Source organism: Podarcis pityusensis, assembly GCF_964106645.2.
Source record: "Podarcis pityusensis genome assembly, chromosome: 6".
NCBI lineage: Eukaryota > Metazoa > Chordata > Lepidosauria > Squamata > Lacertidae > Podarcis > Podarcis pityusensis.
Window position 1 is genome coordinate 44077262 of NC_138030.1, and position 26356 is coordinate 44103617.

Genomic DNA, 26356 nt, shown 5'->3' on the forward strand with positions numbered 1-26356 from the left:
GAGGTGAACAGGGCAGCCCTACCATTAGATAGAGTGAGGCAGCCACCTTAGGCAGAAGCTGGGGGAGAGAAACTTCATCCTTGCCTTTGACACCTAACATATGATCATCCTGTTATTAGGTTGGAAGGGCAGGCCAGTAACTGAGTAAATCAGCAGCAGCACTAAAGATTTCCACTTCTCATGGTCAACTTAGGTCTTTTTGATACCTGGGTGAGGAACACTTCAACCAAATCAAAAGTTGACACAGATATCCACAAATATCATGCTGGGCACCAACCTAGACCACTGGTACCAAAACGTATGAGAAACTGCCGCACTAGAAAAGTTAACCAACAAACTCAAACTAGCAAGGGGACAAGCTACGGAGGATGCCTTCACCCCAGTGTCATTCCCCTTTTTTATATACACAGGACAACAAGACAATGACCTCTCCCCCACCACAACAGCATACAAATCAATATGGCTAACCTGACCCAACACCCTAGTCCGCCTCCCTCACACAAATAAGCCACACTGCAATCAACTAAACACAACCAACCAAGCTCGGGAACCCCTAGGTAAAGGTAAAGGTAAAGGGACCCCTGACCATTAGGTCCAGTCGTGACCGATTCTGGGGTTGCAGCGCTCATCTCGCTTTATTGGCCGAGGGAGCTGGTGTTCAGCTTCCGGGTCATGTGGCCAGCATGACTAAGCCGCTTCTGGCGAACCAGAGCAGCGCACAGAAACGCCATTTACCTTTCCGCTGGAGCGGTACCTATTTATCTACTTGCACTTTGACGTGCTTTCGAACTGCTAGGTTGGCAGGAGCTGGGACCGAGCAACGGGAGCTCACCCCGTTGTGGGGATTCAAACCGCGAACCTTCTGATCGGCAAGCCCCAGGCTCTGTGGTTTAACCCACAGGGCCACCCGAAACCCCTAACCTCTCACAATATCAATAAACACAAATAAATACATAGAGAACCTACCCATGTGATGCTGACACAAACCCCCCTACAATAGAACAAAATAACAATATCCCCATCTCTCTCCCCACTCCCCTTTTCCCCAACTGCAAGATATCTATAACAAAAATGTCTCTCACCAAATGTAAACAAACTGTGAAAAAGACTATGAATTGAAAGTGGAGACGATAGATGTACTGTTCCCTGTTTATCTGTCCTCTTGTAACACAAAAAACCCCCAATAAAAGCTAATTTTAAAAAATCATGCTGGGCACCAACAATGTTCATAGATGCTGTTGTTTTGCTCACTTCAAAACTTGGTGAAGTGATGAAAGAACATCCAACAATCAACATACTTTTAAAATGCCGCAACCTACACAGGCCTGTAATATTCTTGGATCCATAAATAAATACAGATAAAGAATGGTTGTGGGGATAAAACACAGCTTTAATAAATCATTACAAAATAGCCAGCACAACAATTTTTCTTAAGGCTTTATTCTAACATAACATGCCACAAAATTACTCTTTTCTTAATGTTGTGGTTCATGCCCCATTTAAGGGAATCCAAATGAGGAGCTCTGTTACTACAACTCCTACATCTAAGCCTCCACATGCATGCAAATTGAGATGCGGTCCCATCATATTGAGATGGGAAGCTGCAGAAAGCAGAACTGGCTTTATCAGTCGCTGCTTAGTCCACTGTCTTGTCTGGTGCGATGCATCTGGACAGCAACTGCCCACAACCCAAGTTGGGCAACTCTTCAGCACTAAAATTAAAACATGTTTAGAAGATCTTCCCACAGCGCCAAACCAACTCTGCTGATCTGGGACAAGAAAAGGAACAGGCAATGACAAAGGGCATTTGCTTCCTTCCTGCAAGTGCAAATTGACTCATTCACTGCTCAGCAACCTAAACTATGTTCAGCTACAAGATGGAGGGACTTCCAGGTCTTCTGCTAAGGCTGATGCTGACAGGTAAGGCACAGAGGGAGACACCCTTTCATGGCCATCAGTACAGTACACACTAGTGTGGTGTTGAATTAAAAGTAATATGTTGGGTTTTTTTTAGTTACTGTTTGAAAGCAAGAAACAAGTTTTGTTCCCATTTTTTAAATAGAGAAAACATTCATTGTCATTTATACAGTCCCAGTGATTCACAAAATGAAAGACTATGAATGTTAGCCAGATCATAATTCTCTTGTGGGCAGGGCTGGATTTAGGTTTGATGAGGCCCTAAGCTACTGAAGGTAATGGGGCCCTTTAGGGAAGTTTTTAATATTTAATGCTGTATTGTTTTTAACACTTGATTGGAAGCCGCCCAGAGTGGCTGGGGAAACTCAGCCAGATGGGCGGGGTATAAATAATTTTATTATTATTATTATTATTATTATTATTATTATTATTATTATTATTTTATCAACAGCTGTCCTTTATCAACAACAAATTGTCACGGTTTTTTGTGTTGACTATATGCTATATGGTAATTTATGGACCTAATAGGTCTCTAAAGCCATTTGCACATAACAAAATAGGTATTTTATAAAAGTAATTGTTGAAATGTGGAAGACAGAAGTGCCTGGCGTGCTCTGGTCCATGGGGTCACGAAGAGTCGGACACGACTAAACTACTAAACAACAACAACAAATTGTTGAAATGAAATACAATTAAGAAGTATATTAATAGTGAAATAATTATTAAGCTCTAACTGTATGTAGGTTTTATTTTATTTGTTTTTTATCTTATATTTTGGAAATGCACATCTAGGTTTTTTTCCTTTAAAAATTTTTTGAGGGCCCAAGAGAGTGGGGCCCTAAGCTATAGCTTATACATAAATCCGGCACTGCTTGTGGGAGTCGGACAGCAGGGAGACTGGTCATCACCACCTTCCTTTATGAACCAAAATAATCCCGATTAACTATTTCAGTTCATACTATAATGTCAGCGAAAGAGTCTGGACATGTAATGTGATTGAAAGGAAGGCTGTAGTGGTGCTTCAAGGAAAACAAAGGCAAAGGGTCTTCTGGTACCACAAGACTCCATTGTTGCTTTCTGCAACAGATTAACATGATGAAGGGCTGCTGGTACCTCAGTGCTAGAATACATGCTTTGCATGCAGTCTCAGGATCAAGCTCTGGTGTCTCCACATGATCACCAACTACAGGGTTTTTTCTAGTCTACTTACCTAAGAGAGTAAGTCCTTAACTCTGTGGTAGAGCATAATTTGTAGGCAGAATCTGCATCTCCAGATGAATTTAATTGACTCACCTGAGAACCAGCTATGTAGCACAGCATACTTTGCATGCAGATAGTCTCCAGTTCAATCCCCAATATTTCCAGTTTGTTTTAAAAAGTTAGGCTGCAGTGGTGGGATAATAATAATAATAATAATAATAATAATAATAATAATAATAAATAATTATAATATTTATTCATTCATTCATTCATTCATACCCCACCCATCTGGCTGGGTTTCCCCAACCATTCTGGGCGGCTTCCAACAAAATATTAAAAATACAATAAAACATCAAACCTTAAAAACTTGCATAAACAGGGCTGCCTTCAGATGTCTTCAAGAAGTCAGATAGTTGTTTATTTTCTTGACATCTGATGGGAGGGCATTCCATAGGGCAGGCACCACTATTTAGAAGGCCCTCTGCCTGGTTCTCTGTAGCTTCACTTCTTGCAGTGAGGGAACCACTAGAAGGCCGTCAGAGCTGGATCTCAGTGTCCAGGCTAAACGATGGGGGTGGAGATGCTCCTTCAGATATACTGGGCCGAGAGCCATTGTAGGCAGCACAGCATTGAACTAAATAGACAAATGAAAGATCAACATTATTTTACAAAGTGCATTTTTACTGTTATTCTCCTAGGTCTTCTGGTGTCTGCCAATACTTTCTCACCTTCCACACATGGAATTCCATTCTTCAAAAAGTCTAGCAAGCCCGGAAGACTGGAAGAAGAGATGAAGGTGCAAGGAGAGTCCCTCAGCATAAAGGGCTTCTGTTCACAACAAAAGAAAGTCTGGTGCAAAGGAGATCTGCTGAAGGAATGTAACCCTACAGAGTCTCCTAGCCTCTCAGGCCCAGGGTGGAAATATCTGACTACTGAGCCAAACCAGAGGGTTGTACTACAGGATCTGAAAAACGGCTGTTTTTCTTTTCTCATGCCAGCTCTCCAAGTAGAAGATTCAGGGATATACTTGTTTGGGATCACTGATGGCTTGAATATTGCCCCATTAAGAAAAATCAAAGTCAATGTTCGAAAAGGTAAGCACATGTAGGTAACTAGAACTAGTTCCTGTGGTAGATCAGGGATGATCAAGACACACGAGGGCGCGGGGATCACGTGATATAGCTTTTCTGGGATTGTACCATAGTGTCAAATTTAATCCCCAGCATTACCCATTTAAGAAGGTAGGTTGCAGTGCTGAGAATGTCCTCGAGAGCCACTGACAGCAAAGGTGGACGTTACAGTACTGGGATAATGGGCACGTGGAAAGTCAACACTGTTTTACAAGACGTACTTTCACTGTTATTCTCCTAGGCCTTCTTGCACCTACCAATACTTGCTCACCTCCAACACCCGATGTTCCATTCCTCAAAAGCTCTAGTAAGCCAGGAAAGAGACTAGAAGTGGTGATGAAGGTGCAAGGAGAGTCCCTCAGCATAGAGGGCTTCTGCTCACCGCAATATTTGCAACAAGAGGGAGTCTGGTGCAAAGGAGATCTGCTGAAAGAATGTAACCCTACAGAGCCTTCTAGCCTCTCAGGCCAAAGATGGCAGTATCTCACTTCTGAACCAAGCCAGAAATTTGCACTACAGGATCTGGGAAATGGCTGCGCTGCTTTTTTCACAACAGCTCTCCAAGTAGAAGATTCGGGGATATACTGGTTTGGGGTTCTTGATGGCCTGAACATCACCCCTTTAAGAAAAATCAAAGTCATTGTTCAAAAAGGTGAGCACATGGAGGTAACTGGATCTAGTTCCTGTGGTAGTTCAGGACTGATCTAGATCACATGGTATAGTCCCCCTTGGAATGTAGCAGTTTAGTTTGCATATAACTGAGTTCACATTTGATTATTCTTCCAGAAATAAAAAATACCTGTCAAGGAAAAATGCATTCTAGCATAGCCTTTGCCCTTACTTGACACTTTTTTAAATCTCCAAGTAGATTGTTTTTTTATCTGTGGAAGCACCCAAATATGTGATTATCCCATCTAGTTTGAATCTGCATGTGCAGGTTCCCCATCAGTAAGAGCTGCATAGAGTTTGAGATACACCACCACAGCAACACATCCACAACTGGAATAAGAAAGCAATGGCTCTTTAGTTGAGACAAATGGTAACAGCACCAGTGTTCGTAAAAGGAAGCTGCAAAGACAGTGTTTCAAAGATCAATATAGGAGGCCTGTGTTGTTTGTTAACGTATTAATTATCATGCTAATAAGGGACAATACTCTGGCTTCTCTTCAGATCGTATAAATCGTTCACATTTTACTAAAGAGAATAAGGGGCAAAAGAAGGCAAGTTAGCAAAACCTGAATGCACCTTGGAAGAGTTACAATAAAGACAAAAGTTTTATTTCTCTTCCTTTATTTTCAGGGCAGCAAAATTACGGGGCTGTGACAGAAACCAGTGAAAATGAACAAAGGTACCAACATTATATTATTTTTAATTTAATGGCAACTGGATTAGGGATTTGTGTTTGCTACAGTATCTATTCCTCCCACCGCTCTATACTGTATTGCAGTTGGGTCCAAAAAAATTATGTGAACAGAGGCAATTACAGGATTTGACTTTTCCATTCAAATAATTATATTATGGCACTTCCAGAATTTTATATCCTCTACAAAAAACCATGGTATGATTATCTGCATCTAACATGCAGTCTGCATGTGCCTTTTCTCTGCTGCACAACTGTGCTACAAAACCTTGAGCTCTCTGCATACTTCTGTCTGACTTTGAAAGCTAAACAAACTTTATTGTGTACAGTACATGTAAATGACAGTCTAACAAATATATTAGGTACCTGTTAGCAAAGCCCATAGGATGACCTTAGGCCAGTCAGTATATCCCTCAGTCTAACTTACCGTAACTCACAACGCTATTGTGAGGATTAAATAGGGGCAGGGGACAATTTTCACCATCTTGAGGAAAGGTGGGGTTTAAAATGTAATTAATTAATAAGCAGGTTTAACTAATGCACTATGGATTGTTTCAGACTTTATCACATTGTCTTAGTCCTGGTTTCCATTGCGGTTGGCATAACAATTATTGCAGCCCTCATATTAGTTGTCACAATGCTCATCAAGAAGAAAACAAGAGGTATGCTTTTCTTTTGTTTTTCATGTAGCCCAGCCATTTTAAAGATTTCATTACATGCATAACTGTAATAGCACCTGACAGGCATCTAAATGGATGGATTGGATTTGAATACAGTATTGTAGCATCGAAGATGGTCAGGATTGCACACCTAAATGGCTTCATCTGAACAGACTGTGTGCTTTCATGTCAATATTTGCCTTTCTAAATGAAGGCTGAAAAGTCTCTACGATATACAAAACAGTAAGCGAATCTGAGGCTCTGCTCAACAGAAATTCGCAAGCATCAACTGACTACATCTCATCACTCCCTCTATGAGTTACGTGCTTATGCAATGCATAAATGCACCAAGTGGCAAAACATCTGACATTATCCCACTCTGTGGCATGATGGGCTTTGGATGCATGGGGGATGCACATCACCACCCATCTCAAACCATTCATCCACATAGCTGTCAACGTTTTCCTTCTTTTAAGGGAAATTCTCTTATTCCGAATAGGATTCCTCGCAAGAAAAGGGAAAAGTTGACAGCTATGTTCATCCAGTACAACACCTTACTTCATGTGACTCAATAGCTTTTACACTTCCCACAGTCACCTTTTAAGCAAAAAGGTTTGACAAAACGACTTTCAACGATGCCATTTCTTCATAGCTCAGAGAAAGCCAATGCACTGAATCCATGTCACACTGTTGGCAATCAGTAAATACAGTGGTACCTCTCGTTGCGGACTTAATCCATTTCGGGGTGCTGTTCGCACCCTGAAAAGTCCACAACTAGAGCACCTCTTCTGCGCATGTGCGCGGCGTGATTGAGCACTTCTGCATGTGCATGAAGCATGCAGGTTGCTTCTGCGCATGTGGTGAACCCGGAAGTAAACACTTCTAGGTTTGCTGCATTTGTAAGCTGAAAGTCCATAACCAGAGCGGAACACAACACGAGGGATGACTGTATAAACAGAACCATCTCACATATTATGCAGAGGCAGCCAATGAATGTACATTCAACAAAGAGATGCAACTAGTCAGTTGTCTGATGAATGTATCCCTACATTTCGCCATCTTCACATTTTTAAGGTGTACACTTATGTCTTAGTGTTCAGTTAAAAATTTAACATGTGAAATGGCGCACAGACAGGCACATTTATATACTAAAATGAGACTCTCTTCTTAATAGCAGCAGATGACCTGAATTTTGGTGATAACCCAAACTGTAGAATAATAACATTCCAGGTAAGAGACCATTTCACAAGTTAGGAGAAAATCTGACCATGGGCAGTTTCTCCACTGTGGAAATATAGTAATCATGAGCATTATCATTCCCCATAGAAAAAAAAACCACCTTCAAATATGATTTGCTTTGCTAGATTATCACATTCAACTCAGATTTTGCAATCAGATCTATGGGGATCCTGGGCCACATTTGGCATCTGGACTACAGCTTCCATCTCTTTCTGGGGGATAAGAAAGAATCCATGTTGTCATTCCATTTCCTGAAAATATACAATTGCCCAAATATAGCATGACTCTAGACCCAGCACTAAGTTGCAAACCAGGCAGTAACCTTGACTGTGAATGCCATGTTGAAAACTTTAGTAATATACAACTATAATTCATTCTCCGTACTGGGTATTTTATATGGTCTATGGGAAATGCATTTAATTCAGGCTCCCTTGGCACCAACATTATGTTTTTTTCACCAAGTAAAGATGCATTTGTTTTTCCAGGCATTTAGGTGATTTTTGATACTTTTATATATGGTTTGCTGCTGGTGGGACTATTTTTAAATGCAATTATGTGTTTTTGCTTTCCTTAAAGGTTTTATTTGCTTTTAAATTGCATTGTTCACCACCCAGACACCAAGCCAATTCTATTTCTACCCACCCTCACTCCCAGTTCAGTTACACTCACAGATATAGCATGACTCTAGACCAGGGCAGAGATGCCATGGGTATTCTACAGATTTAACTATGTCCCCCTCCCACTTAGTGGAAATGTGATTATAGGATTATTCTATTAACCATTTTCTGCTTAAATGCCTATACTGCTGGGCTATAAACGTATTACTACAAAAATTACTATTTATCCTAGCAGTAGTTCAGTTTGTCTTATTTGAAAGAAGTCTGTCAGAGCCAGTTTGTATTTACACATTTTAAAAAAGATAGAAACCCTTAACAGATGCAGACACAATACCAAAAATGGGAATCTGGTCTTGGAGGTGAAATAAGGCTGGCATTTATGAGTCTATTTCCAAAAAAACAAGCCTTTTTGTTTCTTATCCATGCTCAGATACATGAAAGCACTGCTACCGACAATCCTTTGGACAAAGAAACAAACACGGTATACGCCATATTGAAGAAGCCAATGACAGAGGATGTGACATATGTCAACATGAAGTTCCCATTAAGGTCAAGTTTCAACAAAAACCCCAGTGAGCTTTCCTCTCCAGGAGAGTGCTCTCCTGGTGTGATCTCTTCAGGATCTGTGAAGTATGCAAATATCATCTTTGGTTCACAGGTTCCACATACCAAGGACTAAAGACAAACTAGATGTATAAATTCTAGATCTCCAATTGTGAAATTCAATTCTGAAACAAAGGTGGAAGCTGCATTTGGCTGAGAATTAAAATTAAAAGCTATTTTCCAAATGCCCCTTTAACTTCTTAGGAATGTTGAACTAATATTCATTATTGTAAGACCATTATTGTAAGTGGACCTGCTACTAGCTTTTAGATCAGCCTATCCGGAACTTGTATGCATGTCAGTTCACATGGGCAGGTACGCCCATGAAAGTAGCTTTGACCCTATGAGATGGAGACATATTTGCTTGAACCAGTCTGTGCACAGGAAAGCAGCCACCATCTCTAGCAGTGAATAGCATGGATGCAAAAATCAAGCTACAGTGGTACCTCGGGTTACAAACACTTCAGGTTACAAACTCTGCTAACCCGGAAGCAGTTGCTCCGGGTTGCAAACTTTGCCCCAGGATGAGAACGGAAATCACACAGCGGCGGCATGGCACCATTAGCGAAAGCATGCCTAAGGTTAAGAACAGTTTCAGTTTAAGAACAATTTCGGGTTAAGAATGGACCTCCGGAATGAATTAAGTTCGTAACCCGAGGTACCACTGTAATGTGCTTTTGCTTTCCCATCATACCAGGCTCCCAAGTCCAGTTCTCATTCATGTTATGGATGGTTTAAAATCCTGTTGTTAAAAATGTAACAGGAGTTATAGCAGGTAGTGCATGTATGAATAAGTGCTCTTTGTATAAGAAAGCATTGGGCCATTTTTTCTCAACAATTGGACAACAGCTTACAAACCTGGGAAGGGACAGGAGATATTCTAGTTAAATGGTTGTACTTAGCTTTTAAGTTGTGAACATCTAAGGTCAAACCTAATCGAAGCACATTCTGTATATATATTTTTTTAAGAATAATTTTTTATTAACCGACCAATCACATCAAATCAAACCAAATTACATAAATTCCAAATTACACAGCCGAATTTTAAATTTTTGTTGGGGGTACCCATATTTCAAGTTCCGAAGGGATCCAATCAACTTCTTGCTTCTTACTGCTGTTTTAATGTCCACAAATCTAACCTTATGATGTTCACAGTACTATCCAGTCCTTTCTTATTATTTTTCCACATCTCTTGTTGTTATTTTCATATATTTTTCCTTTCTCTTTGTGACCTCTGATAGTCTCCGCAAGCTGGTTAGAACAGTTTGTAATCCTGCGTGGATTTTTTTTTTTTTATCCAGTAGCCATATCCAGACGTTTTCCATATAACATCACTTCCATACATCAAAACAGTCTTAGCGTCATTAATCTTCACCAATCTGCCTCCTTTCTCAAAACCTCTCAGGAGATTCACTAGGAATGCAGTCTGAAAACAAATCCGTTCTTCCTCCCGGCTGTAAATCCTTTGGCAAGATGGTGACTCCGAATTAATTGCTGCGCCATTCCCAAAAGCTCTTATTGCTTCTCGGTCTCCATAAAGCATACTTTTGGTTAAAATTTATCTCCACACAGACCTTAATCATCCTGCTTGGGTCAGATCAACTGACGGTTCTAATGAGGAGGGGTTCTTGTAAATCACATAGAAGGAAAGTAAAAAAGGTTCCCCCCCCCATTCAGCCCCGTTGTCAACATACCCCGCCTTTGGTGTATCTTCATCGTAAAATATTCCTGTTTCTCCAGCCCGTCGTCTTCTTTTGCAGAGGTCACTTAAATTAGCAGACTTCACTCCCCTTCTTCACTTGAAATATGTGCATTTGCTTCTTTTGTAATTAATTATTCCAAATTGCTGCAACTAGTGCGCGATCAGAGACAGCGTCCAGGAGAGCCGATGTCCACATGGGGGCATTCTGCCTAGGGCCCTCACCCCCTTATTTCGAATTAGGGGGTGATTTATGGGCACAGCAGGCAAGGGCAGTGTTCCCCATTTCCTTGGGGCAACAAGGGAGGCTTCCTACTCCCATAACAGCCTCTTAATTACCCCGTGTGGGTCGGAGAGATGGTATTGTCGGCCATCTTCCAATGCACCCCCTAGTGGCCCCCCCGAAGCACATTCTGTATATTTAAACACACAAGCATCCTTTTTTTCACTTGGGGGAATAAGAGTAAACAGGTCCAGTTTTATCTCCAACACTGCAAGTATTTGAAGATGTTAACGGCACTTGTGAAGAGCCATGGGGAGACCCATGGCAGGGAAGTTTAGTACCCTGTACCCTAATACCATTATTGTTGTTGTTGTTGCTGTTGTTAATTGTTTTGCTAAGCTCAAGTTGCATCCCCATCACGCCCTTTGAACATGACAAAGGAAGCTTTGTGCTTAACAATACAGAACTTACCTCTGCTGCAACTACTTTGGCCCTAAGCAATAACTGTTGGGCAAATGCCCAAATAACCTTTTATCTTATACTTAAAAGTGTAGTAAATATAGTAGTCTAGTGCTTTATGTTGATTGAATTACATGAGAAAACATGCAAAGGCATTAAGGTCTCCTCATATACTTTTCTACTCCTCTTTTTTGGTCACAGCTGATTTTTGGGTGGGCTGGTGCCCCATAGAATGAGGGAAATGGTTGCATGGGTCACATCTAAAATCCATGCTGCAGTTAGAGCATCAGCCAGCCTTTGCCTCCAGACATGGTTTTCCCCCCTGAGTGGTGTGAAATGGTTCATGATCCAACAGAACTTGTTGGAAAAGTGATGTAGTTCATAAATACCAGCTTTCAGGTGTGTTCAGTTTTTTTAACCAGGCAATTCAAGTTGCTACTTAGACGATTACAGCTGCACTGACTATACCATGGACCAACTCCTTGTGGGCTTTTCATGCTGAAAGATAACAAATTAGTTAACTGATTTTTATCTGTCACTGCAGAATTCACACAAATAGCCAGATTATGGAGTGTTTATTTTTTATCGGGGGGGGGTAGTTATTTCATACTACGGCTACCCTAGAGGCATCTTTATCTCCAACCCCGGCAGTTCCAGCAGTTGTTGTTCTCAGGAGGCACATCCTTGCCACAGGAAAGTGACAAAGATATATAAAGCTCCCCATTTGCATGAGCTTCCAGTGTTAATGGCAATGAAAGAAGTTTCACTTCTCACAACTACTGATGCAAAATTGCTTGGCAATCAGGTACACTCCAGATATACTCCAGACAATGTGCACACCGTTTGTTCAGACAAATCCAGCTGGCTCTTATTGAAAGACAAGAGAAAGAGTTAACATTTGAAAAGACACAGGTCCTCTTTGATTCCCCAGCCTCTCAATGGGTCTTTAGTCTTCTCCATCTTATGGTTACCAATACTAAAGAAAGGTCGCCTTCTAGCATTATTCCACATAGGAAAGGAACTCAGCTTTCCTCTTTATTTGAAGGCACTCGCTTCAGTGCAGCCTGAAGAGACTTCTTCAAGATTGTTCTGTTGAGGTCCAAGGCACAGGATAAGCGATGCTGATGGGCCAATGTAATCTAAAAAGGAGGACAAAATGTAGCTGCTTAGCGCATGCTGGTAAAAACTCATAACCCTTTTGCTACATTTATGCAGGTTGATCCCACTCTCATGACCTGCCCCAGTTGCCTAGATTGTCTACAGTAAACACACAAGTTGGAAGGACAAAAGAGGATTTTGCAAGCCCTTATGGTGGCTTAAGAGACTTAGACTTTGAGCATGGAAGAATGGACAATCACTATTCCACAATGGTCTGAGGACCTCACTACTCTGGCAACATTCAAACATATTTCATATAGGCATCGATTTCATGTGGATAGCTACTGCACATCTGGGGGGTTTATATAAACTTGTACCTTTAATTTCAGATTGGTATACTGACTGTGGTCTATGATTATTTGCATATCATTGAATTCAAAGCATGTTAACTGACCAAACCCAACATGGATATTCCCATCATGCATTAATAAAAAGAAAGTCACACCTTGTGGTGCCATACTCTCTAAGAACCTGGGAGTGGGGATTGCTATTTTGCTACTATGTCTTAGCACCAAAATTATCTATGTCGGTTCTGTCTTACCAGCTTTTTCAACCAGGTTTTCTACTCAGCAAAGAAAACATATGCCCACCCTTCTCTCTCTGCCCCAACCCCCGTCACCACCCTGCCCACATACAGTAAAATAACCATACTTTTCACGCAGAGAAACATATAATAATACTGTAAGACTAATTCTTGTAAACTCAGCCTAATGCCCAAACTTCATTATCAGGCTGAAGGAGCATCTGTGTTCTGCTATAGGAAAAGAGGCTGCTCAGCACTTCTAATAATTAGGTTCACAATCTCAAGAGGAAATTCAAATGTATGCTGGAAGGTAAGTGAAAGAAACACTACAGTACACACTATCGCAATAGAATAGGAAAGCTCCATAGAAATATTTAAGAAAGCAAGCTGCCATTTTTCATTTCTTTTCAAGCGCCTGTTGCAAGTAACTCACGCTGCTTTGGTATTTCGTCAACACTGTCAGAACCAGATTTGCATAATGCATTGATGCGGCAAATTCTTGAGCCATCTGGCAAAGATTCAAGACCAACATGTTGAAGAGCTCAGTGGATAACACTACCTGAAAAGTGAAGAAGATAAACAAGGGGGAAGAGGTGAGAGAGGCAGCCTAAATATTAATTGCCCTTGCGTACATTTTAGTTGTTCAGATAGACTAGGTGCAAGCCATACTGGACAAGAATGAATTAGCACTAGGACAGTAAAATGTTGCTCAGACAGAGGCTTCCTTAGACACTAAAAGAAACTAGTATCACAACTAGCTTTGCACTACAGTTTGAGATGCTGGCATTTACTTCAATCATATTCAGCAAAGGTGCACACCATGCTGTCAAGACAAAGGACAAAAGTGCAGGCAGCAGAGAAATGGCAAAATGCTAGTTTGGAGAGAACAGATTCTAGTCTCTATTGCTACCCAGCTAGTAAACTCTATATGGAAGCACAGGAAGACTTATATTCATAGTCACCTGTCTTCCCAGCAAAGAATGCACAGCTACGAGGAGATCTTCTGACCACGGCATTTCTATAATATGGCTGCAAAGAAAGGCAGAGGAGGGAGAAAGATAACAAAATTATATGAGGGGTAGTCTTTATGCCACTCACTAAGGCTATTCCCTGACTCAAGAATATGTTAATTGTCATGTGGTTATTAACAATATTGCAGTACTGAAAAGATTTCAGGTCTCTTCTATGGAGCAGTGGTTAGAGAAGATGTGTAACATTAGGGCTGCAACCTTTGATTAATGGATAAAAAACAGCTCAAGGGCATCTCTAATTAAATGAACAACAAACTTTTAATAAAAGTTATTTTTAATGTAAGTAATGAAAACTGCAGATGGCAGGCAGCATCTTAGGTGCACCACCTTAACTTTCGCAAAGGACAGAAATGCCTCTAAGATTGCTCCTACTGTGACATGCATGTACCATCTAACAAACAAAAGTACAGTGGTACCTCAGGTTACAGACTCCGCTAACCCAGAAATAGTACCTCGGGTTAAGAACTTTGCTTCAGGATGAGAAGAGAAATCACACAGCGGCGGCAGTGGGAGGCCCCATTAGCTAAAGTGGTACCTCAGGTTAAGAACAGTTTCAGGTTAAGAACGGACCTCTGGAACGAATTAAGTTCTTAACCCGAGGTACCACTGTATACTTCTCCCCTGCTCAACTATTATTTTAGTCATATGCAAATTTATGACTATTCATTGATTTTAAAACATCTTATTAATCAACTCAGGTTTCTTTAATCTTAGTCCTAGAAAACATATAAAAGTAAAAGGTCCACAGGGAAGACACAGGATGGCCCACCAGATGTTGAACTACAACTCCCATCATTTGTGGCTGCTGGCCATGCTAGCTGGGGCTGATGGGAGTTGGAGTCCAACAAATTCCTCTGTTTTAGTCAATTCTTTTGAAGAGGAGTAAGAAAACTTGTGACTGTTATTTATTCATTGTCATATGTGTGATAGTATGGAGGGACTTTATAATGAAAAAGCAGAAATAAAAAAAGAGATTGTGTGACATGCAGCAAGTGCTTAGGTTTGCAATGTTGCTCTGCAACTTATGTTCATTAGGGAGACACAGAAACTTCCCCAGTATATAGTTTCATATATCGGAAGGTAGCAACTGAGAATTCTAGAACACCTTGACACTCATTCCCGTCATTGGAAATCAAATCCTCTTTCATGCAATTCCTATATTACATTTCATTTTACACTAGGAGAATTTACCTGAATACCAGCCTCACATACTCAGGCTCCAAACACTCCTCAATTAGTTTGCACACCAGCTTCATCTGCTCAAGGCCTTCAAAAGCAAAGATACCAAAAATTTGCATTTTATATATTTTTAAGGGGCTAATGAGAACTTTGTTTTCAGAAATCTGATGATTTAGCTAAATTGTGGACATTCTTATCTGCTCATTTCTTAAATGCCAGAGGCTGGTGATTCACAAGTGTCTTGTACTTTACTGCCAGTAGTTCTGATTCTTAAAAAAGTAAAATAAATGTAGTGCCAGCCTGCCTAGAACCTGTGGGCTATGGGTTCCCCACTCCTGTCGCAAGCAGTAAGATGTAAAAGCAGGTCAATTCTCTCCCTCCAGCCCTTTCCATCTGATACTCAACATTCTGTATCTCCTGAGGCCTGCTCAGCCCTCAATAGGCTCTTGAGCCCTGCACCCCTTTTCATGTTCTGTTTACCAGAACATGTCAGTACCACCCTGTTTCTTAGAGGTCCCATTTTCCTCTCTAATCATGCCACCGCTCAACCACTCGAGTTCTCTATTAGAGAGAAGGATTTATGCCACCTCTACAAACAGAAGCTCAGGTAAAATAAGCTCACCTTTCGCTGGAGCCTGTATAACTGAAGAAATCAAGGTACAACAGACTGGGCGAGAATATTTGGAGCAGAACATCATCAGGGCAGTTGTGAGAGGCCAGGAAGGTGGCTCAGTCAATGAGAGAACCTACAGACCAGAAGCAGCAGGGAGATAATACTGTTGGATCAGCAGCAACCTTGCATACTTTGGGGATACAGAGGCAGCTATAATTCTGTTTTAACAAAGAGTGAAAAAGGCTGATGGGGAAAACAGACAACCTTCTTCAGGTTGTTTTGCATTTAAAATTGGATGGCAACATGTCATACGAGATGAGAAACTCAAAATGCAAAACACATCTACAGGAGCTGTGTTTCCGCTATTCCACTGAAGGATAGAGAACTCAAGTTATGGATAATAGGTATAACTAGTGATCATTGTCCCATCATCTACAGATCAATAGCACCCAGGCAGTCACCATGCCTTGCCACAAGGGTGGGCCAGCCCTGGTAGCACCAAAAATAATTGCAATCCTCTAGCTATTGATATTTGCGAATAGAATGCCTCACTGGTCTATAGCAATCTCCAGTACTGCACTCAGCTCAAAGTAGTTTCAGTAACGTTCATATCCTCATAGGAAACTATGGCATCTGCACTCGGAGTAGCATAAAGCATAATATTTCAGGGTGGTTTCCGCTCATTAAAAAATGAAAACTATGTTTGTAAGCCCCAATTTTGGTATAATATTGTTATGGTTTTTTGCCAAATAATTTCACTTGGGAGTGCAGTCCTAGCTCCCCAAAGTTAAAGTATGGGGAAAGGAGTTAGGATGGCGCATAGTCACCTTTCTACAGGCCACTCTGGGGGCTCTGTGCTAGTAGGTAAAAGGCTACTGTTAACAAAAAGCCCCCAAAGGGGACTTTTCAGCATGGAGCACTGACAGCTTTGTATCCACAGGATGCAGGTCCCTGCAGAGCTGTGCCAGCTCTAGACAACACAAGCAGTAGGCTTCTAATGTGATCGTAACAGTGAATCTGCCATGCCACTCCATCCTGCTTCTCCCAACTGTAGGGTAGGTTTGCTTTGCGCCTTACTTACTAAATGAACTGCTCTTTTTAAAACACAGAATATGGCAGCAACAACAACAACAACACAGTCGTACCTTGGCTCCTGAACACCTTGGGAGTGGAACATTCCAGCTCCTGAACAATCAATAACCAGAAGCGAGTGTTTTGCTTTTTGAATGTTCTTTTGGAAGCCGAGGTCCGACAGGGCTTCCAGTTGGCTGCAAGAGCTTCCTCCAGCCAATCTGAAGCCATGCTTTGGAAGTCGAATGTTGCAGAAGTTGAACAGACTTCTGGAACAGATTCTGTTCAACTTCCAGGGTATGACTGTAATAATAATTTATTATTTACAACCCGCCCATCTGACTGGGTTTCCCCAGCCACTCTGGGCGGCTCCCAACCGAATTAAAAAGACAATAAAGCATCAGACATTAAAAACTTACCTAAACAGAGACACACAGGTTTCACAGCCCATATCAGCATCCTAGGAAAACTGTCTGTATAAAAGGCTGCCTGCATCCATTATCGGATTAGCTGGCTTCCCTCCACCCACCCAACCTGACCTTTTTCTGCTCCTCAAACCACTTCTGTTAGGTTCAATGGTTTGCTCCCCTAGTCCTCACATTTCTCCAGCATTTCAATCCTGATGCACAGATCTCTGTTGCCTATTCCTGACTTAATCTGCTGTAAACACTTGAATTAACTGGCTAATTTAATTTCTCAAAAAAATGAGCATGAATGCTTACATTTAAACTCATAGGTGCATATTTAGGACAAGAAACAACATGTATGTGGAGCAGGGATAATAGGCTGCCGAGAGAGGAATGCAATATTCTTTAGCACCAAGCTAAGATATTTCCACAGGAGACACAAGTGTAGCAGTCTCCTGGTTTGTTTATTTCTTTTAAAACCATGAAAGGTAGCTGTGAAAGGCTGCAATCAAGAAGAAAAAAGGAATTGGGGTGGTGGCTGCTCAGCTCTTTCTTCCAGATTTTTTCCCACTCAATTCCTCCCCCACATGCAAATCTGCCAGAGAATATAAAAAACTTGAGACTGTTATATACCTTACTGCTTTGACTTAGGAGGGGGCAGGAAATATATGTGCTTTATATAGTACTACTCCATTAAAATCCATAGCCCCCGTTAAAGGTGAAGATAAAACTAGGCGATGTTTTATTATGCATCCTACACTGCAGATCCTACATTGAGCAGACGATTGGATAAAGGTCCTTTCCAACCCCGTAATTCTGTGTCTGATGGATTGTTTACTTTCTATGCCACTTAAGATATTAAAAATATCTATAAGCAACGCACAGAAAACTAAAGCAACAATAGACAACTTAAAATTTTACAAAAATACAATTACATATAAAAATATTACATTAATACAAAGTTGCTATTATATATATATATATATATATATATATGAGAAAGAAATTATTATTTTTTAAAAAAAAAACATTTTTCAGGGTAGTAGGCCTGGAAGATTTCACTCCCAAAAGAACTGGAAAAGACTCTACCATCCATAAGCTAACATTACACACATCAATAAACCACTGAAGGAGGTTTCTTCTTCACCTGATTTATATTCTCAGTACTTACCCGAGGTAGAAAGAGCTTTTCAGCAAGAACTGCTGCATTACTATAGCCAAGATCAGGTGAGAGTGAGACTAACCAAGTGCAGAAATGCAGAAGTTTGTTTTCTGGGCACTCCGAGAGCTGCAGTAATGAGCACAGAACTTTCAACTAAAGGAAAAGAGGACATGAAATATTACCCAATAGTCTGTTTCCCAAATATCACTAGTACCTGGGCAGGTTGGTTTCAGCAAGGTTTGGAAATATAGTTACTTGGGAAGGAGTCTCATTAAGTGAGTTAGTTAATTAAATTTCTTAAATGCTGTTTAATAATAAGAGTAATAATAATAGTAATAATAATGTGTCTTAAAATGGATACAGAATTTTTTTGAAAAAATCACATTACAACTTGCATAAAATAGTAAAACCACCCTATTCTCACAAAAAAACAAGTGGCTAGAATGTTGAAGGGGACAAATGATTGCCAGCACATAACTCTGGTGCTCAAAGGCTTGCTTGCACCAGCTGCCCACATATATGTATTACCATATTTACTCGAATCTAATGCTCACCTTTTTTGGCCAAATTACATTGCAAAAATTAAGGTGCGCATTAGATTCGATGGCACATTTACATTTAATATTTTTTGTGTTTCAAGATTCTGAAAATTGAGGCGTGCGTTACATTCGATGGCGCATTAGACTCGAATAAATATGGTAATTTACAAGACCCTTAACAACTTGGGTTCGGGATACCTCAAAGATTGCCTTAATCTCTTGAATCCCTGCCTGATCACTGAGGTCTTCAGGGGAGTCACTGTTAGTGGTATCCCACTGCTTGGATGCACAGCTCATATCCAAAAGGAGTCATGCAATCAGTATCGTGGGCCCACTTCTGCAAAACTACTTTCCTGTTGAGGTCAGACAGACTCCCTCCCTGCTGAACTTCCAGAGCCTACTGGAATCTTTTTCTTTTTAATTTCAGCAGGCATTTTAACTGAGGTCTAATTTTATAGTTTAACCATTAAAAAAAACCTTTTCTGTATTGTATTTCTTGCACAGCAGTAAGAGGCAATTGTAACCAATTAGAGAGGATTGTAGTTAAGCAGTATATAAATGGTTTAAATAAGTAAATAAGACAGACATCGTGAATATTCAATTGGCATAAGGACATTTAAAAAAAATAAATAGATGCATTAAATGGGACTTAATTTCAAGTAAACCTACTTAAGACCAGGCTGTAAATTACTTACATTCATTTTGCCCTACTAACCTGGCTTGGAGTACATTCATTAAAAACTTGTAGCTCAGGTGGAGCAATCCCATCAGAAAGCTAAAAGTCAAAGGGGGGGGGAATACAGATAATGTAACAAGGCAGGGTATGAATCTGCTTCTCCTTAAAATGAAACTACTCCAACTGAACAGAACTTTATTCAAGGGGTATATAAGGAAGTCTGCCAGGGCATCTGCCCCAAGCAGAAATGCGGTAACAAATACTTACATCAAACTGCATCTCTAGAAGTTCTTTTAGTTTTGGTACATGGTCCTCAAATACAAGAGAAAAATGGTTAAATCGTTTATGTGCTTCAGAAAGTTGCACACTCTGAACAACAACAAGCAACACATTGGCTAATAATATACTGACAACATTTTTATAACACTATACTGTTTCAAAATTCATAAACAAAACACATGTGTTTATGGAGTCACAAACTAATAAGAATCAAATGTTCCATGAACAGGAATGGTAGGAGTGGTAAGTCACCGTCAAAGATCACTGAAATGGAGGCAGAATGCCTTTCCACAGTCAATATCCTACAAATGTGAGATGACAGGCGCTCCAAACGTAGTAATAGGGTGCTCCAAGTACAGCAGCAGACAGAACAGTTCTGCCAGGATAATGAACAGTTTCAATGATAATTCTTCATCAGCTGGCAATAATATAAAATGAAATCCATTACATTCAATTACAATATAGAGACTGAAATGATAGGCTTGCATGTAAACAACCAATAATAAATACATACCAAATTAATTGTCCCCAATTGATTAACTTACTTACAAAGTGGTGAAAGTTCCTAGATTATTGGAATAGGAACTCAAGAATGACACATTAGAGCCATGCAGTCTGAGCTGAAGCAACCAGCTCAAATCTCTTCACATGGGGAGCTTCTCAGGTAGACTGAAGAACAAAGTACTGATTATCTAATTCCTCTCAAGGTGAGCTAAGCCTGGCAGAACAGCATACTCTATGGTCTTAACCCCTTCATGCATTAATTAGATTTAAGTATGTTGTTTATATGAAGCTGGTTATCCCACAAAATCTTCCTGCAATTGCAAAACTTGTTCCAACTGTCCAAGGGATCATTCTGTTGTCAAAGGGGCCAATATTTCCTAACGGGCATTAGCGGAGGATAAATGATACTTGTGAAGCATCCCTGGTAAGAAGGGCTTATGTTCCATGTTCGCACTGCTAGTTTGCCAAAGAAGGAAAAGAATCTAATCGTTTTTCATACCTTGATATAATCAGGGACCCCGGCTGCAGTGTCCTGTTGGGGACTCCAATTGGCAACTTTTGCTTCTTCTGCTTCCTCCTTTGGGCAACTTTGATATACATCATTGCTTGTGCTATGAACACCTTCATTCTCAGACACCTCCATCATGACTTCATTCCCTGTGTTAACTCCAACTCCCTGCATTAGACCATGTGGTTCACAAAGTTCTGTATTCAATTCAACTTCCAGTCTGGACCTCTTCTCCAGCACCTTTTCTTCAGGATCCAGTGGTTCCTCAGCTACTTCCTTATTTTCCCTTATCTGAGGCACAGAACCAGGAGCATCTCCAGTCCATGCTATGTAGGGACTTGCCTGTTTAGCACACCAGCTTAATTTCCTTTCTAATCCAGGTTTGCCGCAACTAACTTTCTGGCAAATATATTTCAGCTGCTGCCGACATGAATCAGATAGTAGGACTGGCATCACAGAGCTATTCTCTTGCACCCTCACTTGTAGTAAATCCCTCAATCTCTGCACCCATAGATCAGGGCTGGGATCCTGCCTAGAAGCTTGAAGTAGGTGTTGGAGGCATGCTTCTGGCACTGTAGACTGCACTGTAAGCAACAGGGAAAAGAGGTTTCTTTGGCACAACACTGGAAGCAGCAACAGCAACGGTTTTCTGAAATAACCATTTGGAAGAAGAAAAGCAAGATCATCACCAGGGAAATATGATAACTCTATAGTAACATAGGAAGTACAACTCAACATGCAGTACACCTGAATATTTGGTGACATTATACTGGGTTGAATGTTGTTATTACTGTTGCTTTATTGCTAATGGTTTCCACCTGTCTTAATGGTGTTTGTTATTATTTTGCCGTTATAAAATGTTGGGATTTTATATCCATATGATGGAAACTGGATTATGAGCATCTGGCCCTAAAACAAAGTGGAGAAATTGTGGCCCTCTAGTTGTTGCTGGAATCGGGCTCCTATCAGCCCCAGCCTGAATGGTGAAAAGTTGATCAGCAGCATCTGAAGGGCCACAGGTTGCCCACCTCTGCCCTAAAATACATTCTCTGTGTTGAGTAGTCCTTTCCCCTCAATATATAGTCACTTTCTAGCATGTTCTGGATGTGTGCTTTTCTGAGACATATGGGGGAAAGGAAGGAACAAGACCCAGCCATTATATGACACCATAAAATATGGTATTATATGAACATATGAAGTTGCCTTATATGAAGCTAAACCATTTATCCCAGTGTTGTTCATTCTGACTGTCAGCAGTTCTCAGGCAGAGGGCTTTCTGAGTTCAGCTAACAGAGATCTTCTTTTACTGAAGATGCTTCAGAATTAATATTCTCTATGGAAATCCTGTGCTGTACTACTGAGCTATGGTTCCTTCTCCTTTGTAGATACAACCTTGGTTAACCTGGGGCATAATTTTAACAAGTGTGTTCAGGTTGTCACTTCTAGATATCCGGCAGCATTAGGATCCAAAATTTGAATACGAGACCAGAATATTGAGAGGCTATGAATGCAAGAAAAGAAAATGACGTTCCAACACTGCATATTATAGGCATTATTATCTGCAAATTATACTTATTCACCAAAACAATCCAGAATCCAGTACACATAAATTGATTTTTAAAGCCACACAAACTTTCACCCATGCCCAGAGGACCAGTTCTACCATCTTTCATAACCCAGATTGTCTGCTAAAATCAGCAGGGATAGAATACACATGTCAACACAACCTTTTCTGGTTCTGAGCATGTCCCACAACCTACTGGATCATCACTGAAGCAAGTGTCAGATGCTGCATGATTGCAGTTCCTAGGACCTGAAATAATTCTGATTTATGAGGACACTATGCTATACTTTTTAAAATGAGAGATTTGAGCAACTCACAAGGTGAGGGTCTTCTCAGAGCCTGTGAGGACGGGCTCTTGAGAACACAGAATCTCTGTGAAGGTCCACCAGCTGAAGCCCTGGCTTGCTCCTTGCCCAGACAGGGAGCGCTGAAGAGTGCGGAAAGCAGCCAGGGCCCCCCAATGCCCAGACATCAGTGTGCAGAGGAGGAGACGAGAAGCTTTATCAAATCGTTGCAACCAAGGAACGGGCGGACCATCCATGTTGATAGCACTGTTGATCAAGCTCTAATGAATATAAAAAGCATACAAAACAAATCAACGGCAGAACTGGGATGAACCCAAGAGTCACCTGGTCTCATTCTAGCTTTTCAGACAAGTATTTCTTTCACAATCAACAGCTCATCCTTAAATCGTCACCCTGTGCTTAGAATATATTAAGTGCTTTGTAAGTAATAATAATACACATCACAAGTGGTGGGAGGAAACAAGATGCACTACAACAGTGGGACCCACAGAACTCCAGGTTTTGCAATGTTCTGTATTTCACCTATAACGTTTTCGAACCACTATACATACATGATAAACTAGTACAGTATCTGTCTGCAGGCTCACAATCTACTAGAAAAATACAAAAAGAGAAAAGGAATGAGGAAGAAGAAAGCAAGCACTGCCATCTTCTGCAGAAGCCCTCCTAGTTATGCTTACTAAGTGATGTAGAACTGTACTCTGCACATGCTCAAAAACATTTATATACACACACAAACACACATTCAAGACTGAGCACAATCAATCCTTAGCTACGAGGTATTTCCCACCAAGTATTTGTCTTTGTCAAACATTAAATGAAAAGTTGTGATTCCTCAAGACAAACCCATTCTAGAAATTTGGGGGTTTGACAGTTTCCTCATCTTTCCAAGAGCCATGGGACTTACTCATAAAGACTGCAAATCTATTAATGAGCAAACCAACAAAAAAAATTTCCTCTCAGCATACTGCCAGAACACTGAAGCTACCTACAATAAGTAATTCTTTCTGTAAGACGATTCTGTTCTTGCTGGAGCCTGATCATAAAATCATGGAAGGGCCTCCAGAGCAGCCTTTCTCAACCTGTGGGTCCCCAGAGAACCGCTGCTCTGGAGTCATCTAGTCCAACCCTCTGCAATGCAGGAATCTCAACTAAAGCATACATGCTCTTGGGTCGAATAATGGGGGGAAACAGTAATGCAGTAACCGACACTATCTTTTAAACTGCATTTTTTGCTTTGTTGCCCGAGTGAGAGAAGCCCCTTAGCAGAGGCGCCGCTTTCCTGGTCAAAAATTCCGATCCACTGGCGTCCAACGGAAAGGTAAATCCAATCGCAGCCGGGATGGAGGTTGCAATCCTATTGAGTAAGCATGTGCACACTTACCTGGGGAGGAGACCCATTGCACTCAGCGGGGCTTACTTCAGAGGAGACACGCACAGTAGGGTCGCGCTGTAAGGCTGCAATCTGGCGCACATTTGGGAGTGAACCTCACCGAATTCAATAGAATTGAATCCTAAGAGAAGTGAGAAAAGGGTCAAACTACGCAGCAGCTACCTCTGCCGGTGTGGCCCGGGCGAAGTCCTGCTTGGAGGCGCGTCCCTCTTGCATCTCAGCCGAGCCGCTTCTTTGGAAAGCGCGCAGGCCGGAGTCCCCGCGCCCTTCTCCTCCGCCTTCCTCGTCTTCCTTCCCGCGCTCTATTTGTGCTCAGAGACAATGTCCAATCCGGCGGGAGGGAGGCGGGGCTAGCAGGCGTCTCACGGCCCCAAGATATAGGAAAAGTGAAAGAGTACTTCCCTCTGCTGCCCATAGAAAAAGTGAGAGTACAGTGGTACCTCTGGTTACATATGCTTCAGTATATACTTCACTCCGCTGCAGAGACCCGCCTTCTTTGTTCTCCACCGGGGCGGAGCAGAGAGCTAACCATTGAAAACAGCCGAAAAACCTTCCTCTCCCCACAATAAAAGAGAGTTCCTGCTCTAACTGGTCTTATTTCACGATAGGAAAAAATAATAAATGCCAGTGCAGTTACCTATCCACGCATAATGGAACCACCAGCAAAAAAAAATATCAACCCACCACTTTTATTCTGCCAGGGCTTTTGCCTGATGTTCTAAAGGTTATGTTTTGCCTGAGGACTACCTTTGTTTGCTGTTTTCAATGTTGCATTTGTGAATCAATTCCACGTTGTCGTGATTTAAAACTGCGGGGGAGCGCCCTGGCAGCGTGTAGCTACCTACCTGCGGCTCAGCGGGGACTGAAGGCTTCTGGTTGCAGCAGAGCGGGAGCTGGGAGCAAGGGAGACACACAAGCCGCATCCCGGCCTGTGTTGTGGATGGAGAACTTTTGGCTAGAGTCAAACTAATGCCAGCCTCGCCTTTTAACTAACTATGAATGGTGGACTGAACTGCAGGGCTTGTCTAAACAGGAGGGCCACCCTGCTCAGTCACGACTCTCCAGAACTCTCGGCATTGCCTCATGCGAGCCCCCAAACCCTGCACTGCGCCCTGCTTGGCACATGCCCAGCGAAACTTGGGATTTGGATCCTCCCAGCTTGACCATGAGATTTTTCAGTAAGTCACTGGAGACTTTATTGCTGCAAGGCATAAGGTGAACATGTAGCAACACAGACCAGGGCCATCAGTAGTTCAGCTGCCAGCAATAATTACTCAGCTTGTAACCTTGTTCATTTAGGAATCATTTGCAGAAGCATTTGCTGTTGTGGCATTTAATACCCACTGCAATGATTGTTTGCTGTTTAAATTATATACATTCTGTCTCTAGGGGTACATTTGCCTTTTTGTTTTCATTTTGGGAAGAGCCTGTAATGTAACAATACACCTCCCTTTCTGTGTGCAAATCAGAAACTACTGCCAGCAGAAAGTGGTTGTAACTGCAATCATTTATCCATGTCTTTTCAGCAAAAAACCTTGCTATACAGTGGTACCTCGGGTTACATATGCTTCAGGTTACATACGTTTCAGGTTACAGACTCCGCTAACCCAGAAATATTACCTCAGGTTAAGAACTTTGCTTCAAGATGAGAACAGAAATCGTGCAGCGGCGGCACAGTGGTAGTGGGAGGCCCCGTTAGCTAAAGTGGTGCTTCAGGTTAAGAACAGTTTCAGGTTAAGAACAGGCCTCCAGAACGAATTAAGTACGTAACCAGAGGTACCACTGTATATGAGAGTTAAGTGACGTGTTGGTGTTCTTTCAATAAAATTTTCTTATTATGCTGTATTTTTCTCCTATACATGCACAGTAGCAGTTTCAAGGAGTGTCCCTTTATGTGTCTAAAGGGACACAAACAGTGCTATCCTATGCATCTTTCTGCAGCAAAGTCCCACTGATTTTATTGTGAGCAGGCGTACAATTGTGCACATCCTTAATTAAAACAGTAGATCATGTTTGATGCAAGATTTTAATTCTCTCTTTCAACATATGAATGCCAGTCCCTAGTCTGTCTTCATGAGATTAGTTACCATGTGAAAATCTAACTAAGTCATACACTTTCCTGTTTCATGTACGTTTACTCATATGTAATCCTGTTTCACTATTTTGTTTTGTTTTGGAGAGGCAACACACATCGAGAGAATGCTTTAAAAAAACTGAAAAACAAATATTTAAAATTAAATGTATTCCAGTGAAAATAACCTACATTGCTTACATATACGGGCCTCCTGTGGCGCAATGGGTCAGTGCATCTGGCTATTAACCAGGGTTGGCTGTGGGC

General features: G+C 41.3%; 2 protein-coding genes across 7 annotated transcripts; one reads left to right on the plus strand and one right to left on the minus strand.

Moving 5' to 3' along the window:
* Positions 1 to 685: 685 nt before the first annotated feature.
* LOC308479415 (uncharacterized protein) lies at positions 686 to 12708 on the plus strand. 4 transcript variants are annotated; one of them, XM_081010116.1, is made up of 8 exons: positions 686 to 1920; positions 3816 to 4211; positions 4489 to 4899; positions 5547 to 5595; positions 6166 to 6269; positions 7441 to 7496; positions 8553 to 8671; positions 12322 to 12708. In XM_081010116.1, the coding sequence occupies exons 1-8, from the start codon at positions 1863 to 1865 to the stop codon at positions 12338 to 12340; spliced, it is 1212 nt and encodes a 403-aa protein (XP_080866242.1). In that variant the 5' UTR covers positions 686 to 1862; the 3' UTR covers positions 12341 to 12708. The 4 variants fall into 4 exon arrangements, with proteins under 4 accessions (XP_080866242.1, XP_080866241.1, XP_080866243.1 ...); XM_081010115.1 differs by lacking the exon at positions 12322 to 12708 and having other exon boundaries at positions 694 to 1920; positions 7444 to 7496; positions 8553 to 8910; XM_081010114.1 differs by lacking the exon at positions 12322 to 12708 and having other exon boundaries at positions 700 to 1920; positions 8553 to 8910.
* On the minus strand, positions 11620 to 24435 carry FANCE (FA complementation group E). 3 transcript variants are annotated; one of them, XM_081010082.1, is made up of 11 exons: positions 24181 to 24435; positions 22638 to 22885; positions 20748 to 21405; positions 19733 to 19777; positions 19505 to 19564; positions 18260 to 18403; positions 15620 to 15743; positions 15010 to 15085; positions 13750 to 13816; positions 13221 to 13346; positions 11620 to 12245 (listed from the first exon to the last, which is right to left on the minus strand). In XM_081010082.1, the coding sequence occupies exons 1-11, from the start codon at positions 24232 to 24234 to the stop codon at positions 12129 to 12131; spliced, it is 1719 nt and encodes a 572-aa protein (XP_080866208.1). In that variant the 5' UTR covers positions 24235 to 24435; the 3' UTR covers positions 11620 to 12128. The 3 variants fall into 3 exon arrangements, with proteins under 3 accessions (XP_080866208.1, XP_080866210.1, XP_080866209.1); XM_081010084.1 differs by having other exon boundaries at positions 24010 to 24435; XM_081010083.1 differs by lacking the exon at positions 19505 to 19564.
* Positions 24436 to 26356: the final 1921 nt, after the last annotated feature.

Coding starts and splice junctions, on each gene's coding strand:
- LOC308479415 (XM_081010114.1), top strand. CDS start 1,863: ATGTTCAGCTACAAGATGGAGGGACTTCCAGGTCTTCTGCTAAGGCTG. Junction 6,270..7,440: donor CATCAAGAAGAAAACAAGAG/GTATGCTTTTCT, acceptor TCTTCTTAATAG/CAGCAGATGACCTGAATTTT. Junction 7,497..8,552: donor GTAGAATAATAACATTCCAG/GTAAGAGACCAT, acceptor ATCCATGCTCAG/ATACATGAAAGCACTGCTAC.
- FANCE (XM_081010082.1), bottom strand. CDS start 24,234: ATGCAAGAGGGACGCGCCTCCAAGCAGGACTTCGCCCGGGCCACACCG. Junction 15,744..18,259: donor AAAAGCTCTTTCTACCTCGG/GTAAGTACTGAG, acceptor TCTGGTCTGTAG/GTTCTCTCATTGACTGAGCC. Junction 12,246..13,220: donor TGACGAAATACCAAAGCAGC/GTGAGTTACTTG, acceptor CCTCCTTTTTAG/ATTACATTGGCCCATCAGCA.